This window comes from Lutra lutra, chromosome 16, assembly GCF_902655055.1.
Source record: "Lutra lutra chromosome 16, mLutLut1.2, whole genome shotgun sequence".
NCBI classification, from domain to species: Eukaryota; Metazoa; Chordata; class Mammalia; order Carnivora; family Mustelidae; genus Lutra; species Lutra lutra.
Genome location: NC_062293.1, coordinates 17,960,391 through 17,979,312, shown reverse-complemented (window position 1 = coordinate 17,979,312; position 18,922 = coordinate 17,960,391). Strand labels below are relative to the sequence as shown.

Genomic DNA, 18,922 nt, shown 5'->3' with positions numbered 1-18,922 from the left:
GAGTCTCGGATTCATCTACTGAACAGACAGAAGCCTCGGATGCATCTGAACCCAGAAAGCAGGGGTCTATTGAGGTCCCTCAGAGTCCTGTCCCCATTCCCTTTTAGGGCCATAACAGTTCTTCCCTGGCAAAAGCCCCTCCCCCCCACCCCTGCCAAATCCCCCTTTTCCATTCAAGCCCCTCATGGTGATAGGGCAGGGGAAGCTTGTGAGTTGGTGTCCCCACAGTCTCGTGATGCTGGAAGCAGCACTAAGCCAAGAGGAGGGGTCAGGTTATTTTGAGCTGGGGCTCTTCTCCGCCCCTCCCACCCCACCAGCTCCCTGGCTGGCTTAGACAAATTCAAGCCCTGCTGGGGGAGGGGGCCCATGGGACTCTGCCCTCATCCCTCCTCGGGAGCCTGTACGTCTGAGCTCAGAGGTGCTCCACGTATAGCAGTAGTAAAATAAACTGGCTTCTTTATTTTATTATTTTTTAAAGATTTTTTTTTTTAATTTATTTGACAGATCACAAGTAGGCAGAGAGGCAGGCAGAGAGAGACAGGAGGAGGCAGGCTCCCCGCCGAGCAGAGAGCCCGATGCGGGACTCGATCCCAGGACCCTGAGATCATGACCTGAGCCGAAGGCAGAGGCTTTAACCATTGAGCCACCCAGGCGCCCCTATTTTATTATTTTTTAATCAATAGTCTTGTTCTACTGTCCTCTCCCGCACCCTTCTATGACACAAGTTAAAACTTACTTCCAGGCTTCCTAGGAAAGGGAGCTCAAGTTCAAGAGCTCGAGGGAGGAACCCAGGAAAGCCTGGTGAGGGGAGGGGCTCGGGGGATGGCTAATGCCTGGGGTGGGATGGGGGCAAGAAGAGGGCTAGACCAGGCCCCCCGGGGGGCAGAGAAGAGCTGAAGGCTCCCGTGTCCACCCCAAATCTGGCAGCAACAGGCCTGGCTCTTCATGAGCCACGATGAGGAAGGGAGTGGGCCAAGAATCGGAGGAGCTGGGGCCGTCCCAAGGCTCCAGGGTCACGGCCTGTTCTCAGGGGGGACCAAAGCAGTCCCCAGCACCCCACTGAGACCAGAGTAGAGTGGGCAAAGTGAGCAGGCTGGAGGGGCTGGGCCTACCTCTACCCCTCTGCTCCACAGGGGGAGAGAGCCTCTGCCACGGGACGCAGCCTGGCGCCCAAGGAGCCCCAGCATGGGTCAGTCCCACCCTCAGAAGCGCTGGATACGGATGTGGACGAAGAGCGTGGCTGGTGACAGTGAGGCCCCGTCTTTGGAAAGCAGGTGGATGTGGCGGTACCCTGTGGAGAGCATAGCCACGTGTCAGGTTCTCTGCACCCCCCACCCAGCAGGGCCAGGACCGCGGGGGCGCAAACCGCATCCCACCCCTGGGCTCAGGGCACGCTCTCGGAGGACATCCGAGCCCAGGCGAACAGGGTCTCAGAGGCCCGGACCCCCATCCCGCTCCATCCCTGCCAACCTTGCTTCAGGCTGTCGAGAGGCAGCGTAAACTGGCCCACAAAGTCATTAGGGGAGGTGGCGTCGTAATCTTCCACCACGAAGCGGACCAGTGCCAGCTCCGGAGCCCGCAACTGGAACTGCAGGGTCTGCCCCCAGCGGGGGTTGAAGCCTAGGGCGCAGGCATGGCAGTCAGGAGCCAGCTGCCACCCTCCCCCGCCCACCCCCACTGCCCCCAGCACGCCCACCCACCGTTGTTGAGCACGTAGTTGGTCTCCTTTCGAGCACAGTCTGCAGGCACACCGTGGACCTCAACACGCACCAGGGGGTCCACGATGGAGTTTGGCTTCTCCGTGTTCAGCTTGGGCAGCTGCTGAGCTGTCAGCACCTGTGGGGGATGAAGGGGAGCTACGGTCTGGCCCCTTGGTTGGGGCAGGGAGCCCCTTGCCCTCAGCACTCGCCCGGACCCTCCTGCACAGGGCTGAGACTCAGCCTGCCCTCACCCCAAGCCATCCCCAGGCCTCCACTCTGGTAGTACAGGCTGGCACCCGGCAGACTAGGACCCCTCCAGAACTGGCCGTGACCCTGGGGTTGGGCCCAGTGCAGGCTGCTGACCTGGATAGTGAGAGTGGTCCTGGGGGGCCCAGGGCACTCAGGGTCAAAGGTTGTGTCCGGCTGCCGCAGGCAGGCGGGTTTCAGGACGTAGCCGCACTGCCCGTTGATGAGGAAGCGCCCGGCATTGAGGTCCATCTCATAGCCTGGCGTCTGGAAGTTCAAGGCCACTGTGGACATAGTGGGGTCAGGGCAGGGGGCTCTTAGGGACCCTCCTTTCACCACTCTGATTCAGGGTCTCACTGCCCACCCCTACCAAGGTTTTAGGGGGGCATCATGGCATCGTGGCAGCCAAGGGACCCAGACCTTGTCACCTGCACCTGATCGCTGGTATCCCCCAGGCCAGAGGGGGCTGCTGGGCCTAGGTCCGGGCCAGAGTCGCACCCAAGGAAGTCTGCGGTTTCCATATCTGTGCTCGAGGAGACCATATTCCCCTCCTTTGCTCCTTTGCTGGGGCTTAGCATCCCTCCAGAGCCCACTCCTGTCAGTGGTGACTCAGGGGAGCTTGTGAGAGAGTGTGTGTGTGTGTGTGTGTGTGTGTGTGTGTGTGTGTGTGTGTCAGGGGATACATGGGAGTAGATGTTTTGAACTTCCATATTAAAAAAAAATGTGAGACTTTCACGGTGTCCGGAAGAAATGACTCAGATTTGTTTTCCCACTTATTTTCCTGACAATTATTTTAATCATTGTTATTACCAGGAGAACCCAGTTTTCCACCTTCTGGAAAGCTGTGTGGCCCGATCCCTGCCCAGGCCTCTCACGGTTTCCTGGAGGCCACTCCCCTACCCGTCCCCAGTCCTGCTGCTGTCCCCGCTCACCCAGCTGACAGCCTGAGTTCCACATCTCCTGGGGGCTGTAGTTGGCTGAGTTCATCCGCAGCCCCAGTGGGTAGACACGGGTCAGTTGGTGGGCATTGTGCCTGACGAAGCTGTTCCCTGGAGGAGAGTTGGGGCAAGACAACGATGAGTCCTGGGTGATGAGGGATGATGAGGGACGACTGGGTGTCCCTCACCTAATGCCAGGGCCTGGAACTTCCTCTGCCCCAACTCTAGGGACAAGCTGGGAACTGAGGCTAAACTCCCCTGCCCCCAGACCCCCCTGCGGCAGGGCTGGGAGGACCTCCCAGAGGAGGCTACTGAAGCCCAGAGAGGGCCAAGGACCCCCTTCCATATCCTGACACTGCATCCCAGCCCCAAATCCCCGCATCCTTCCCCCCTCTCAATGCCTGGAACGGGGCCCCAGGCTGACACCCGGCTCTCGTCCTGCCTCCCCCATGCACTCCCCCAGCAGCGCTGCGGGTGCCCAGAACCCTTCCTGCAAGTCATGCCTCCAGGCCTTCGTCTGACCTGCTCCTCCAGCCTCGAAAGCCCTCCCCCTTCTCCACCTGGCTGCTTCTACCCCAACTTTTGGTCTGGGGTCTTCACAGGTATCCCCTGGTCCAGTCCTTCTCTGATCTCACGCCTTCTGCAGGGCTCCCCCAGCCCGCACTACGGCCCATTGGTCACCCTGCACCACCACTCCCGACTATGTCTGGCCCTGCCACTAGGCTTGAGTCCAGCAAAAACGGACATTAGCCTCCCTCCTCCCTGGACTCTCTTTCCTCCCTCCATGGTGGCCCGGAGCTGGGCATGTGCCAGGCGCTCATTCCCTGAGCCCCAAACCAGGGACCTCCTGACCCCTTCACTGGCCCTGAAGTCCTCTTAGTCTCCTTTCCAGACCAACTCCAGGATGCCCCCACCAGGAGCCTGCAGGCCTCCATGGCACCTCTGGTCCCCAGATGCCCGATGTCCGGCTCCTACCTGCCTCTCGGATGAGCTTCTTGGCCTTGCGCTCGCTGAGGGAGCTGACCTGGCAGGGCTGGGGTGGCACCGGGTTGGGGCGCAGGGTCCGCAGGCGGGTGGCACAGCAGTACACGACCAGGGCCGACAGCTCAGGGGAGATCTGCTTGGCCTGGGAGATGAGCCTCAGAGGCGGGGCCCACCGGCTCCAGCTCCTCTGTCCTCCTAGCTCCCTTCCCCTCCCTAGGCTGCTCCTCCCTGCCCCAGCCAGCTCTGTCCCCCTCACCCGTCCCCCCTCACCCGTCGCCTCTGTTCTGCAGCCTCCACCTCCTCTTCTTCCTCTTCCTCTTCCTCCTCCTGGTCGGATAGAATTCGACCATCCTCGCTCCGAGCAGCTGGCAGCTTCTTCCCCTTCACCAGGACCCGGCCCTTCAGCTGCTGTAGAGACCGCATATGGAAGGATTATTTCCTCTTGCCCCATCAGTCACACAACCACCTCTATGTGAGGGGGGCTAACAGGGGGGCGCAGGAAAGGCCACGCAAGAGGAGGAATGCTTCTAACAGGAAAAACCATGGGAAACAATGTTTAGAGCCATCAACAGGGGACTGGCTAGGGAGGTCCCTCCAAAAAGAATATGACACAGTGGCCTTTCCAATGAATGACGCAGCTCAGAGCCGAACGAGAAGGAGCCCTCTTCCAAAAAGATCTCCCATGAAAAAAGTGACTCTAGAACATGTAATCACATACGCTTCGTTGTGTAACATTTGAAAGAGAAGATAGTTCTGCACGTTAAGTCTATACACACAGGAAAATTCTGGAAAGATGCACAAGAGACTTAAAGATGGCTACTTCCCATGAAGTAGGACAAGGGCAAACAAAAACCCATTTTCCGTTGTATACAATTTTGTATGACTTGATTTTTTTTAACCATGTTTGTTTCATGCTAATAAAAAAAAAATAAAATCAGACACGCACACGCGCACGCGCACACACACACACGCAGATGAGTCAATGTTCTCGGCATATTTGGATTGAGAGTAGGAGGAGAGTTTTCTCAAGGACCCAGAAAAACACAAATGTCCTGAGGAGGCAGATAAAACGTTCCAGGGTTGGGAGGAAGAACCACCCAGGCCGGAGAGCTAAGGAGGTTCCTCAGACCACAGGAGGGGGTGGTCCACGCTGAGCTAGAATTCCAAGCCAGCGGCGCTTGGCAAGGGCGGACAGCTGGGAAGAGAGTTTCTGGAGAAGACACATCAACCAAAGCCTTGGAGGTGGGAATGGCCGAGATTGCGGGGACCCTGTAGGCAGGGCAGCAGAGTGGGGTGGGGGAGCGAGGGGGAGGGCATGGAGAGCCCTGAGTGGGGCAGGCTGGGCAGAGAGATGTATGGGGTCCCGACCCCCGGAGGTGGCCCGGCAGGGGCAGATGACGGACTGCCGCCCGCTCCTCCCCCCACCCAGGCTCAGAGTCTGGGACATTCATTACCTCTGGGGATGGCAACTCTTCAGGGTTCTGCGTGTCCAGCCCCTGTGTCACCAGCGCGTCCCCCAGGATGGCGCGAAGGTGGTGGGCCATGACGGCCTGCTGCTCCACCCCACAGTGGTTCTCGAGGGACAGGATGACAGGGTACGGGGACAGCTGGGGGGTGTGGAGACGGGCAACAACTCAGAGCCACTTCCCCCTTCCGCTCCCAGCACCCCTACTACACCTGGCCCCAACCCCCTTCAGGACAGACAGGCAAAGGCACTCCGGGGGGCTGAGTAGGTGGGACATGGGGCAGACTCTGGGACCAGTGTGTTCCTGGGGGGACAGGGGCCAGATCTGGGGTCTCTGGGGAAGGGGAGAATGTCTGGGAAGCTGAGGGCAGCGGCAGGGATGGTTTTGTTGTTTAAATGCCCTTTATGTGTCAATGACATTGGCCATATTGTTTATGTTACACACTCCCCACCCCCCATGGCTTGTAATTTTTATGTGCATTTATTTATTTATTTATTTATTAGTAATCTCTGCACCCAACGTGGAGCTCGAACTCTTGACCCCGAGATCAAGTCGCACACTCTTCTGACTGAGCCCACCAGGCCCCCACGCCCATTGTGTTTTGAGGGTAAGATTCATGCATAGCTTGCCAGGAGTTGCAACTATGCAGACTCCAGGGCTGAACTTCTCTTTCGTGCCCTTCTCTTTGGGAATCATGATTCAAACGTCCTTCCCTACCCGCAAGGTTTTCTTCCAGACATTCTGTGATTTTACTGCATTTATTAAACATGGGGGTGGAGGAAGGGAGCCTCTCACTCAGCTGTCCCAGTGGCACTGGGTGAGTGAGCGATTCTCTGGGAGAGGGGCGGGGGGGTTTCTTCTGGAAGGACAGAGGATGCTGGGGTCACTGCAGGAGGCTCTGGGGCTGGGCATGGGGGTCCTGGGAGCTCACAGTGAAGGCATGGTCACGCACAGTCTGGACCACGTCTCGGAAGAGGATCTTGGAGGTGAGGGTGTGGCCGTGATAGATGATGGGCTCCCCTCCTGGCCCCTCCCAGCAGTCTAGCTCCACACAGCGGCAGCCCTGTGCAAAGGCCCTGTGGACAGGCAGACAGACCAGTGGGTGAGGTGTCACGTGGAAGCCATGGAGCAGAGCAATGGACGGGCTGAGCCAGGTTTGAGCCCCATAGCACCCCCAACTTGAGCCCCATAGAACCCAGATGTGTTCACCCCAACCATCCCCCACTATGGTACCTAACATAGGCCTCCGTGCTGCTGAGCCCTCCAATCTGAGAGTCGGTCAGGTATGTATTGTGTGAGGAGGAGATGAAATAGTGGGAGAGGGGCTGGCCCATGTCCTGGAACACGCATGTGTGGGCCGGGTCCAGGGCAGCCCCTTCAGGTGACAACAGGTACATCATGAAGCCATCCAGTGTCATCAGTTCATGCTGCTTGGCTGTGAAGACGGGTCAAAGAGAGTGTCAGGTCACCGGGAGGACTCCCGTGTCTGGCCCCACAGGGCCCCAAAGCTCACTCAGCTTAGTAATGAGTACCTACCTACTGACTGGACCCTGCATGAGTTATGCCATTTATTTGTTTAAAGTAATCTCTATACCCAACATGGGGTTCGAACTCACAACCCCAAGATCAGGGTCACACGCTCTATCAACCGAGACGGCCAGGAGCCCCCACAAGTCATGCCATTTAATCTTCAGCCAAACCCTGCAAGGCAGGTACGCTGCTATGCCATGTCACCAGTGTGGCAACTGCATCTCCAAGAGCCAAAGGCGACCCGCCCAAGATGGCACCCACAGCCAGTAATTGTAGCTGGAAGCCCCCGGACCTGTCAGATGCCGAGACAGGACCGTGTTGACCCCGACCCTGTCTGTCAGCCCCCCATCTGCAGGCTCCCACCTGTCTCGTTGAGCTCATAGGTGTGGATGAGCTTCTGGGCGTGGGCCAGCGTGGCGCCGTCCTCGCTCTGGTCCTCCAGGAACTCCAGCAGCTCCGGGGCACTCAGCACGCGGTCCTCACCAGAGTACCGATGGAAGATCTCCTCCAGCTCAGGGCGTTTCAGCAACCGCCGCAGAAACTCCTCAATTTCAGCCCCCTCCAGCCGTTCGTTGTTGGAGTGGTCGCACTCCTGGAAGGCAGCGCGGAGCGGCTCAGAGGAGGAGGACGCCTGGGGAAAGCGGGCCCGCACGGACGGACACACCCGTCGTCAACCACGCTGGGCAGGCGGGGACCCCCCAGTTCACAGGTAGAGACACTGGGAGCTAGCGTGCCAGCTCACACAGCTGCTCCGCTGCGGGGCTGGGATTCTAAGGAAGGTCTCTTGGCTTCAGTGCCTGTCCCTCTGCACCATGACCTTCCCCCCAAAATCAAGATGTGGGAGGAAAAGCAGTGACCCAGGGGCAGGACCGACCATAATTCCTCCTCCCGTGTGTGTGTGTGTGTGCAGGGCCGTCCTTCCGTCCCCAGACCCACGCCCGCGGTCAGTGAGCCACAGATAACTGACTTCACGGGGAGGAGTCCCTGTGTTGCTGTGGGTTCAGGTGGACAGGTGCCATGGCTCCTGTGTCTTTCCATGGCTCAGGTGGCTCAGACAGTCACCACCCACACAGGCGTCTGTCATGAGCTCCGACCCAGCCTCTGATGCCCAGAGCACCCCCGTGTACCCCCGTCAGTGCTCCCACATGTGGGGTGTATCCGGTCACGTGGGGAGGTGCCCCATGTGTCACAGTGGAGGAGGGTGGGCACGTGAGCCCGTGAGCCGACTCCTGCCTGCACGACTGTGTGCAAGCTGTGCACGGCCACGAGTGCAAAGGTTGCCCGCAGACTTGGAGAAAGGAAAAGCACAGCTTTGCTGCTCTCTCTGGGGGAGCGGAGGGTCCCCCTGACCCCTGGGCTCTCTCCCTGAGGGTGAGAAGTTCTGTGCTGCCGTGCTCATCCTGGCCCAGCGCCCTCAGGGGAGTGCAAAAGGCTAAGTAGGCCCAGATGTGGCCTTTCTGCAGGGCGAGGGGCCGGCTGTGAGTGAGGTGGGTGCCTCAGAGGTCAGAGTGGGGGCAGGACCCCACCTTGAAGAGGCGGTAGGCATACATGTCATTCATGTCCACGTTCACCATTCTGAGCAGGCTCTTGATCTCCTTGAAGCTCATCTTACTGTCCTGGTCGGAGTCTGCCCGGTGCAGATAGGCGTGGATCCAGGTGTGGGCGCTCAGGAAATATGGGCAACAGCCTGGGCACTACCGCCCCCCCACCCAGGTGCCTGCCAGGGACCCCCGGGGTGGGGCTCCCGGGTCCAGGGGCTGTACTTCCTCTCTGCCCCCGGCCTCTACGGGTCGGGGCTGGGCTCCCCAGAGACGGGAGGCCACGGCGCCACCCTCTATCTGAAGACCAGGGGCTGGGGCTGGCCCTCGGGCCCCCAAGCACGGGTCCCCCTCAGATCCCCCGGACCCCAGCAGCTGGGCAGGATATTGGTCGAGACGTTCGCGCTGGCTCATGGCGTCGAGGCGCGCACGCAGCTTGGCCAGGCCACGCACCCAGCGCTGCGCCTCTTCGGCCGTGGCCGCCGCCAAGTCCAAGTTCTTGCGGCGGCCCTTGAAGGCGATGGTGAGGCAGCGCGACGGCGGGAAGGCGCCCCCGAAGCGCCGCAGGCCCTCGGACTGGTGGCCCTCACGGACCGCCTCGATGTGCTGTACAAAGACTGAGGGCGGGGAGGGTACAGGGCACTCACGGCAGGGTCAGGGCCGCTGTCCCCCGGCCGCTATCCCGGCAGGCAGCCCGCCCTGAGCCCGCGCGACCCTGCTCACAGATGTGCTGCGACGGCGCGCGCGGGATGCGCCGCTGGAACCACACGCTCAGGCCATCCTCCTGCAGCCGGTACAGCCGCTCCTTGTGCCACGTCCGCGAGCGGATCTTGCAGAGCCGGGAGCCCCGCAGCATAGCGCGCACGTCCTCGTCCTCCGTCAGGCCTGCGGGGTCGGGGGCGGGGGGGGGGCGGGGGGAGGCCTGACCGCGATGTCGGGGCCTCCCTGGCCCCTGGCTCCCTCCACCCTCTTCCCAGCCGGCAGCCGCCAGCGGCCTTGCCCTGCAAGCCCTCACCGGCCACTCTTCCTCCGCTTAGCTTAACGTGTCCCCAGGACTGGATTTGGCCTTTCAGCTCCTCTGCCCCAAGGTCTCACCTGGTGTGTCCCACCCAAGCCCCTGGAGCGGGGGAGGGCACCAGTACCTCCTGTCTTGGTTAAGCGGCTGCGGCTGCCTCCGGAGGCCCTTAGAGCAGAGCAGTCCCTCAGGCAGCACCTGGCACTTCAGACTCCCTCAAGGTCACCCTGTGCCACTCCCTTCCATCCCGGTCTTTAGACTTCAAGACCAGAATCTGCCACCCACAGCCTTTTCCTTTGATGTGAAACCCTGACATCAAGAAGGTAGTCTCACTATCTAACCTAAATCTCTCTTGCAGCAATCCAAGCTCCTCACCTCCGCGCTCCCCAAGGCAAGGGAGGATAGCAGAGGCCACCCTGGCTCCAGGGTCACAGGCCAACAACTCCAGGACCAGCCCTGCCAAGGCCAGCCTGGGGCTGATATCCAGGTGTCCTCTTTGTGTCCAGCTGAAAGCATGGTCTGCTGTGACACTCAGCACTCCCCGGTGCCCAGCCACTGTCACAATCCCACCTCACCCCACATGGGCTCTCCCTTTCTTTAGTAGGAAGAAATGCTTACAAAACATCTACCATACACGAGCCCCCAGTCGTGAATGAACACACGAGAAAACAAGGACAGAGAAGCTTAAGGAACTTGCCAGAATTCCATGGCCACAAAGTGGTGGACGCAGGCTTCAAACTCCGGAGGTCAGGCCCCAGCACCTGTCCCTGTGGCCACTGCATTGAACCCCTCTGCTCCTCCGTCCCTTCTCCTTGCTCACATGGTTTGGGGGGTGTTGCAGAATTTAAATTCAGGAGCCCAGGGAGGCAAATCCCAACTCTGTCACTTCTGAGTTACACAGCCTTGGTGGCAGTAACCGTGACCGCTCAGGGCCCTGTGTTCTCCACGCACACAGTGAAGACCGCAACAGCCCCCGGCCTTGAGCAGCAAAATCTGAACTTCAGCGAAGACGCCACCCGTCCTGGTGTTACCACAGCCTGCTCTCCTTTGTTGCGTTACAGGTCGATACCGAAGGTTTATGAGCCAAGGGACAACAGAAAGAGTGGGAATGTGGCCAACTGGAGGGTCCATGCCCTTTGGAAGGAGGAGGGCAGCAGATGAGGGCCCAGAGTTTCCAGAGAACAGGAAGCTGGGTTTGTATGTGAAGCCTCTGGATTTTTCAATGTTGGCAACTAAATCAAAGTGAAACAACCCCCCCCTAAAACACCACTGTGTGAGCCAAATGAAACAGGACAGTGGCATTAGGCTTTGTGGCTCCCAGGCCCCTTTGTGTTGGGAACTCTGACCCATGCAACTAAAGTCTAAATCCCTGAGCCGCCTTTCATTCTCTCTGGGAGCCTTTGTAGGATCCTTCTTGTTTCTCTGCCTCTCAGAGGACTCCTTCAAGGACAGGCTCAGGCACCATCTCCTCCAGGAAGCCTTCCTTGATTTGTCCTCAAATGGGCATTCTCCCTCCCCAATCACCCACAGCACTTTTTACTTTAACTAAAGCATCCCACCTAAATTTTAATTTCAGGGAACTTTAATAAACCCAAGGACAGGGACAAAGTCTTATATCCACATCTCGGTGCTCATCCCAGAGCCAGATTCACAGCCAGCGTTTTCTGAAAGGGGAGGACAAGCCATGTCCACCGACAACTGGGGAACTAAGCACATTCTACCCCCAGCCCTACCCTATCTGGCCTTTCCTTGTAGGCCAGGATGATTTCTGAACCCTGGCAGTGATCGGACTCGCCTGGAGAAGGTGGCAAACCCCACATCCCAGAGATTCTCGTATTGGGTATCGATGTTTAAAAATTCCCCTGTGACCCGGAGGGTGACTGATTGACAACCAGGGTCTCAGGGCCAGGAGGAGAAGCCTGCCATCTGGAGAAGCCCGCGGTCCCCCTTGGGGCTAGTCTGTGGCTCTGAGGGCTCCAAAGGGTCTCTCAGAATTCAGACCGGGCTAGGAAGGGGAGGTGGAAACCTCGTCATTCCAGACAAAGAGCTAGAAGGTGGCCCAAAGCAGGCCAAGAGACTCACTAGACCCTCAGCCCTCCGCACCCACATCTGGGCAACTTCTGAATTCCCTCAGCCTGAGAAGCAATGGGTTGAGTGGCAGGACACTTGGGGAACCTGTAGTGCCACCACAACTGAGCCCCCCCCCAGCTCCCCAGCTATGGGAAAGGAACTCCTCATTCCCATGACAACCAGGCTCTGCAGCAGGAGCTACCTCCCCTGACCCAGCCAGTCCTCTGAGGCCAAGCCCATAGCTGGGTGGGGGAGAAGGGGGGGCTGGCGAATGACTAAGGCTGGAAATGGAGGTGAATCACCAAGGTCCTGCTTTGTCCAGAGCATTCTGCAAACAGGACATCAAGACAGGGAGCCAGAACTTCTGATCAGCCCTCCGCTGGGACAGGTTCCCATGTTGAGGGGGCCCTTGCCCCTGGCCCTCATCCCCAGCTCCCCAGGAGCCTGCTGGGGGAAAGGGTGACACTCTAGTCTGCCCACCCAGCAGGGACTGGTACTGGTCTCTGGCTCACGATGCTCCCAAACACGCATCCATTGGAAAAGCCAAATAGAATGAGAGTTCGATGCCAGGCTGAGCCAGGTGCTGAGTTCCCAGAGCAGGTGACACTCCTTCCCCGTTGCTTCAGCTTCTGAGCCTTGGGGTAGGGAAGGGATTAGGGCTCCAGACAGGAAGGGCGGGACCCACAGAGGTAAGGGAGTGAGGTCAGGAGGAGGGCCCAGGCCCTGGGCAGAGGCACTGGAAGGCACCTGGCTCTCTGCCCAGGCACCCAGTCAACATTTATAGGCCCTGCCAGGGCCCAAACCCACAGATGCTTCCTCCACCTCATTCCTACCCACTTGGAGCAGGTGTACCAGCTGCCTGCCTCTAGTGCTTCCCGTGGGTTCTCTAATCTAAATATCTCTGCCCTGAACATGGAGCTGGGCTGAGCCAGTGTCATGGCTACCTTGACCAAACAGAGGGGGAACAATCATTAAATAACAGTAGGAAAATGGGGATGAACAAAGGCAAAAAAGATAGAAACAACCCAAATGTCCATCAACAGATGAACAGAGAAGCAAAGGTGGGTACAGACATACAGTGGGACATTAGTCAGCCGTAAAGAGGAGGGACATCTGATCTAGGCTGCGTGGATGACCCCTGATGACATTATGCTAAGTGAAATAACCAGTCGTAAAAGGACAGATAATCGTATGATCCCACTTATAGGCGGTGTCTAAAATAGTCAAATTCATCTGGACCGATTATATGGCCCCTACACTTCAATAAAAAAATTTCAGAGATGGAGTGTAATTAGAGGTTACCACGGCCTACGGGAAGGGAGGAAGGGGGAAATGACGGGTTAATGGCTACAGAGGGGTTTTTGTTTGTTTGTTTAGGGTAATGGAAAAGTTTTAGAGCGAGCACAACATTGTGAATGCCTAACACTGTGCATGTAATTAATGCGGTTGAAATCGCCACTTACGCATTTTTTACCACAGCTTTAAAAATTAGTAACGTAGGGCACCTGGGTGGCTCAGTGGGTTAAAGCCTCTGCCTTCGGCTCAGGTCATGATCCCAGGGTCCTGGGATCGAGTCCCGCATCGGGCTCTCTGCTCAGCAGGGAGCCTGCTTCTCCCTCTCTCTCTCCCTGCCTCTCTGCCTACTTGTGATCTCTGTCTGTCAAATAAATAAATAAAATCTTTAAAAAAAAATTAGTAACGTAATAGTCCAGTAACCACTGTATGCTTAAATGGGTGACCTGTTTGATATGTGAGTTAACATCTCAATAAAGCTGTTCAAAAGGCACAGAGGAGCTAATGTATCCAGGGTCCTGGGTCTGTAAGGCTGTGGATCCAGAATGCATTGAGAGTTGGGGGCTGCCTAACCCCCCAAAGGGCCGTGTGGGGCTCGAATGAGCTAATGTGCAGGTGTCCTCCATGGAGGGCCTGGCCCACAGTGGGAACTCGCTAAATTAGGATAAAGTAAGGTGGTGGCCCGGGAGGGGAGAGGGACCTAGGTATTCCCACCCATCTGTCCTCGTTAGGCTCATGGTTCCCTACGGCGCCCTTCTCCAGCCCAGTTCAGTGCTGTCAGCAGGGGCTCGGACACCTTCTCTAGGCCAACCCCTTATCTCAGCCCCCAGAGACGGGCCAGGGGGAGGCTAGGAATGGACAGCCCCGTTTCCCAACTATCACCTTTAGCCTGGACGGTTTGGTGTGTGTGTGGTCTGAGCCCTGAGCCATTCTATGTCGGTGGCCAAGGCCAAGGGGCAGGAGGCGGTTTCAGCAACCGAGCTGGAAGGGCCATGGGGAAGCCACGTCCATCTCTGATCCTCAAAACGCATCCCCCCCACCAACGTTTGCACAGACGGGCCACTGGTACTATGAGAGGGCAAGCTGCGTGTGCCGACCACAGCATAGGTCCCCCAAGCCCAGGAAGGCCACAGGGGCCGTGTGGTGGATGGCCAGAGGCCAGAGCTGGCCGGCGGTGGGGGTGAGGGTGGGGGTGTGTGTGCCGTGGGGCTACAGCGAGTGTAGACAAGAGGGTAATGCATAGGCAGCTGGGCGTGAAAGTGGTAGGTCTTGAGCAAGGGGGTGTGGGGGGGGGCGTGTGCATTTAGGGTGTGTGTGCAAATGTGTGCGTTGTACTAGGGCACACTCAGGAAGGGCACCGGAGCTCCAGCAGGAATGTGAGCCATGCAGGAAACAGCAGCCAACAGCTTCATGCCAAGTGGGGGAGGAGAGGAAGAGAAGATTTTCCTGAGGGTTCTGGGAGGGAACACACGATGGTGAGGGTCCCAACACCTTCCCATCCTATCCCTCTGGCCAGCAGGCAGCCCCAGCTCTGCAGGTGGGAAGCGCGTCCCCCTCGCTGGGGCCGGCCGCCACACCCAGGGCGAAGGCCCGGCCAAGCTCAGCGCCAGAGTCCATAACATTCTTTGGAAAGTCAACACAGTCAGGAAAGGCAGGCAGTGCTGGCCAGACACACAGCGACTGAAGGTGGCAGCACCCTTCCGGGCAGGGCCAGAACACGCATGAAGCCTATTTGGAGGCAAAGGTTGTAGGAGGAGGCCTACCCAGAGCCGAAGGAGGAGGAGAGGTGAGGGAGGCCACAAGGCATGACAGGGACAGCCCCCTAGTCCTGCCTGGCAGGCCCCGGCTTAGCCAGGATGGCCACCCAGTTCTCCCTCCCACCAGATCAGACACCTGCCAGGACTCCCACTGGCCAAGTGCACGCGCGGCAGTCCCACTCACCCTGCAGGAGAAGTCCTGGGCAGGCCATAGTGAGAGCCCTCTGGCCGCTGTGGCACTTGGTGGAGGCCTGCAGGCCGGGGACGAAAGGGAACAGGATTCTGCCCACTCAGGCCTCCACTCCTGCTCCCGGGGAGGATTAGGGGCAGGGGCGGGGCCTGAGGGGTGCGGGCACAGACAGGGGCTCTGAGGAGATAGGGCTGGCTAGGGCTGGCGGGTGACATCCAGGATGCCCATTTAAATGCACATTTCAGATAAACAACAAGTGATGTTTTAGTGTAAGTTTGTTCCAAATGATCTGCTGTTGATTTGAAACTCACGTTTAATGGGCCGTCCTGGATTTTATGTAACACCTATGAGGACACCTCTAGGGGCTGGCAGAGCCTCTGCAGGGGAGAGGAGAGGCAGGCCATGCCCAGACACAAATCACTCACTCCCTCATTGTGACAGGAGCTTGGACGCCGGGGCCATACGCCTGGGTTTGAATCCTCGCTCAGCTGCTTCCCAGCATTCAGCATCTCGGAATCTCAGTTTTTCATCTGTAAGATGAGGCTCATGGTACCACACACCTCATACAATTGTGAGCATTAAATGAGCTGATATGTGAAAAGCCCTCGCTCAGTGTTATAAAGGTGTTAATTCGTATCATTAACTCTGGCAATAAAGAGCCATCATTGAAACCTAGGCCTTAGCTGTTGTCTCTTAGCCATGTGAGCCCCAGGCTGGTGACGTCATCCCCTACCCCCAGCTGATCTGCCCTGCGAGGACGTCAGCAGCATCTTCTCCCCGGGATGCCAAGCGTTAAGTAGGCTCCCGCCAGATACATTGTGCCTGGGTTGGCAGGTGCTCTAACTCTCCCCAGCTATTCCCTGGCTTTCTGGGGACAGGCTAAGCCTGCAGCCACCCCCGCTGAGGAGGAAGGGACAGGAGAAGAGCCCCAGGCTCCACAAATGACTCCCAGTCCGTGTTGGAGTCGTGTTCCTCCTCCCCCGCCCCCGCCATCGTCCCAGCTCCCCCCTTGTTCCCATTCCCCCATTCGCCTGAGAAGACCTTTCTTTCCTGTGGGCCCCTCTGAGCCTTTGATCTCCAAGCCACTCCCTGCCCTTGTCTCCTGACAGGACCTGAAATAAAGTCTGTTGTGTCTGTTAGCCTGGGGGGTTTGGCCCTGACCAAGACCAGGACAGCCCTGAGAGCCACCTGGGGAGGAGCTATGTCTGGCTGCCATGGTGGGAGCTCCCTGGGTGGTGGGCCTGGCCTTGGTGGCCTGAAAGGCTGGGCCCCAGGACACCTGGGTTTTGTCTCCGCCCTGTTCCTGGAATCCGTGATGCCCGGGGAAGGGGCATTCTCCAGAAACTGGACATCCCTCTCTCGGCAGTCACTCGGTAGGTCGGGGAAACGGTGGGAGGGGAGGGTGGCCCAGGTGACATTCTGACACCCACACATGCCCTGACAGTGTCCCTAGGACGGGATGCCTTGAGCTCCCGTGCGGCTTTACTCATGCCATGAGGCTGAGTCCTGGGTTTGGAGGTATGACCTGTCTGTGAGTGTCTCCGGCTATTAAACTGTGTGCCCCCCGAGGACAAAGTGCTGTGGTATTCACCTACGCAGCCCCAGGCCTTGGCACAGCGCCATGACATGCTGATAGCGCTGAGCAGAAGCGTATGGAATGAAGAAGCAGCCGGCTATGCCAGGCAGCACCCCAGCCCTCCCCCAGCATCCGCCAGCCCTGCTTTTTTGGCCCAACACCAGCCCCGGATGTCTCTGTGGCCCCTCAGCTCCCCACAGCCCTCCCCTCCCCAAGGCACCAGCGCTCCTTAGCCCAGAGAATGACACTGTCACCCACCAGACACCTTTCAGATCCCACCAGCCGCAGATCCAGCCCAGCCCGCCTCCTAGGTGGTTCTTCTAGAACCCAACTCAGCTGTGCTGGTCCAAGTCTGAGCATCCCCATGGCTTGACCAATGGATTCCTCAGCCTCCCTCTTATGGTTCTCCCTGATTCATCCCTGCCTTTGTCCGACATGCCCCCCACTCTTCAGGAGCCCTGCCTCCCTCCTCCTGCCTGAGACCCTCTGGGGCTCCTGCTGCCCCCAGGGCAAGACCATAACTCTATAAGGAGAGGTCTTGAGCATCTGGCTCTCACCTGCCTCTCCCCCACACACCGCTCCAGTCTCCCTCTGGCTCTGGGGTCCAGCTAGGGCCCGCGCTGGCTCCCCAGCACCTGATTTGCCCTCTCCCTTCCTAGAATTGTTTCTTTGCCTCATTGTCTGTCTCTAAAGGGTCAGAACTGTGTCTGTCCTATTTGTTGCTGAATCCCAGGACAGAGCCTACTATAGGCACTAAGTAAATGTCTGCCGCGTGCATGAATGATTGGAGGGTAGGGCAGAGATCATGTGTCTTACGTCTCCTCAGGGAGAGTGCCAGGTTCCGCGCTCGGAACACAGTCAGAGCTCAGTCCATTCAGATCTGAGTGAGTGACAGGAGGTAGAAATAAGAACAAGGTGGGGGGCAGTGACAAAGAGAAGGCAAGTCTGGCAATCGGCACCCTGACTTCTGCCTGGAGATTCACGCTTGTCTCCTGGGCAGCCCTGCCCTATTCCCCCACACCCACCTCTCCATCATGAATTATTTACCAACAGCGGTTGAGACATAGCATTTCAGGTTCACAGTCATGGATGTTTTCTTTTTTCTTTTTTTTTTTTTTTAAGATTTTATTTATTTATTTGACAGAGAGAGAGAGATCACAAGTAGGCAGAGAGGAAGGCAGAGAGAGAAGAGGAAGCAGGATCCCTACTGAGCAGAGAGCCCGATGTGGGGCTCGATCCCAGGACCCTGGGATCATGACCTGAGCCGAAGGCAGAGGCTTAACCCACTGAACCACCCAGGCACCCCATGGATGTTTTCTAAAATACTCATACACCTCTCATTCAAGCCACCTAACCAGCCAGTCAGTGACACTCTGCCCAGGCTCTGAGATGGTCTCTGCCACAGTGTGGCTGCCCACAGCCTCCCATGTCATCCTCCGCCCTTAACTAGCTGTGTGGCCACTGATAAATTCTTCAACTTTTCTGCCTCAGTTTCCTCATCTGTGAAGTGGGAATTATACCAGGTGCCTCTCAGGAGAATGAGGAAGACTGAGTGATGCCACCTAGGTACCCAGTGCCCCCTGACTCTGGGAGTTAACATTCCTTCCCTGCAGTCACTTCTCCCGAACCTGAGACAGGCATCTGTCCTTCTCACTCCAAGGACAGTATTCTCACCAGTTCGACCAGTCCTACCTGGTCGCTGCACGGGCTGCAAGTCGCAGCAGGGGCTGCTGCAACCCCTGGGGGGGCTGCAGGGCTGGAGGACCGGCTTGAGAGGCTGGCCTCTTCCACAGCTCCCCTGTCCCCCTAACGGCAGCCAAGAACCCAGGAAAACCGGGGACGCCCGTGAACCCTGGAAGGCACAGGGTTCTGGGGAGTTGGGTGAGGGACACCCCCAGCGTGTCTCTCCCACTCTATTTCACCAGGTCCTCCCGGACCCCAATCAGCGCCCCGCGCCCCGAGGCCCACGCCAGCACACCCCGCGGGCGCCTCCTGGTGGGAAGCAAAGGCCACCGGCGCGCCTCGCCCGGCCGGGGAACGTCGGATGACCACAGGTGCGACCCCCAACCTTCCGACCCTCGCTGCCTGGGAAGCCCACGACAGCTCGCCCGCACACTCTCGCCGTCCCAGGCGCCCCCCCCGGGCAGTCCCCGCCCGCCCCGAACCGCCCCCGTCGGTTACTGACCCATCTTCTTCAGCGCCCGCAGCCCGGGCCTCCTGCTGCCGCCGTCCGGGGGCGCGAGGGCGACGGGCGTCGCGACCTGGGCGGGCACCGAGGGCTCCTCCGGCCGGCGGCGGCAGCTCCTCCAGCGGCCGCACAGCATGGCTCGGTGGGGTCAGGGCCGGGCCGGGCTCTGCGCGCGGGGACAAGGCAGCGGGGACGCCGCTCCGGCCCGGCCCCGGCTCTGCGCGCGGTCCCGAACGGAGAAACTTAGCGGCGCCCGCAGGGAGTCGGGGAGAGGAGGTGTCGGGAGCAGGGAGAGAGGGAGGGACGAGGTCGGGAGAAGGAGGGACCCGGAGGGAGGGGGCGGGGCCGAGGACGGCGCCGGGGGAGGTGCGAGGCGGGGAGCGGGGCGGGGACCCCAGCCCGGGAGGTGTGTCCTCCTTGAGGTGTGGGAA

The 18,922-nt window shown here is 58.8% G+C and overlaps 1 protein-coding gene and 1 pseudogene across 4 annotated transcripts; both read right to left on the bottom strand.

Moving 5' to 3' along the window:
* Positions 1 to 655: 655 nt before the first annotated feature.
* On the bottom strand, positions 656 to 18,802 carry PLCD3 (phospholipase C delta 3). 4 transcript variants are annotated; one of them, XM_047707507.1, is made up of 15 exons: positions 18,489 to 18,800; positions 9,126 to 9,287; positions 8,791 to 9,019; positions 8,391 to 8,520; positions 7,228 to 7,456; positions 6,568 to 6,769; positions 6,266 to 6,410; positions 5,323 to 5,475; positions 4,139 to 4,276; positions 3,860 to 4,010; positions 2,879 to 2,995; positions 2,064 to 2,230; positions 1,701 to 1,836; positions 1,471 to 1,620; positions 656 to 1,291 (listed from the first exon to the last, which is right to left on the bottom strand). In XM_047707507.1, exons 1-15 carry the CDS (start codon positions 18,625 to 18,627, stop codon positions 1,203 to 1,205), a joined length of 2,337 nt encoding a protein of 778 aa, XP_047563463.1. In that variant the 5' UTR covers positions 18,628 to 18,800; the 3' UTR covers positions 656 to 1,202. The 4 variants fall into 4 exon arrangements, 2 of the variants coding, with proteins under 2 accessions (XP_047563463.1, XP_047563464.1); XM_047707508.1 differs by lacking the exon at positions 1,471 to 1,620 and having other exon boundaries at positions 18,489 to 18,801; XR_007123405.1 differs by lacking the exons at positions 1,471 to 1,620; positions 2,064 to 2,230 and having other exon boundaries at positions 18,489 to 18,802.
* LOC125087318 (uncharacterized) lies at positions 13,135 to 17,395 on the bottom strand (annotated as a pseudogene).
* Positions 18,803 to 18,922: the final 120 nt, after the last annotated feature.

Bases quoted from the DNA above. Each gene is read 5' to 3' on its own strand.
- PLCD3 (XM_047707507.1), bottom strand. From the start codon at position 18,627: ATGCTGTGCGGCCGCTGGAGGAGCTGCCGCCGCCGGCCGGAGGAGCCC. The intron at 5,476-6,265 runs GTGAGCTCCCAG...CACACCCCCCAG, and splicing joins TGCGTGACCATGCCTTCACT to CTGTCCCCGTACCCTGTCAT. The intron at 4,277-5,322 runs GTAATGAATGTC...CGGTCTCTACAG, and splicing joins AAGAGTTGCCATCCCCAGAG to CAGCTGAAGGGCCGGGTCCT.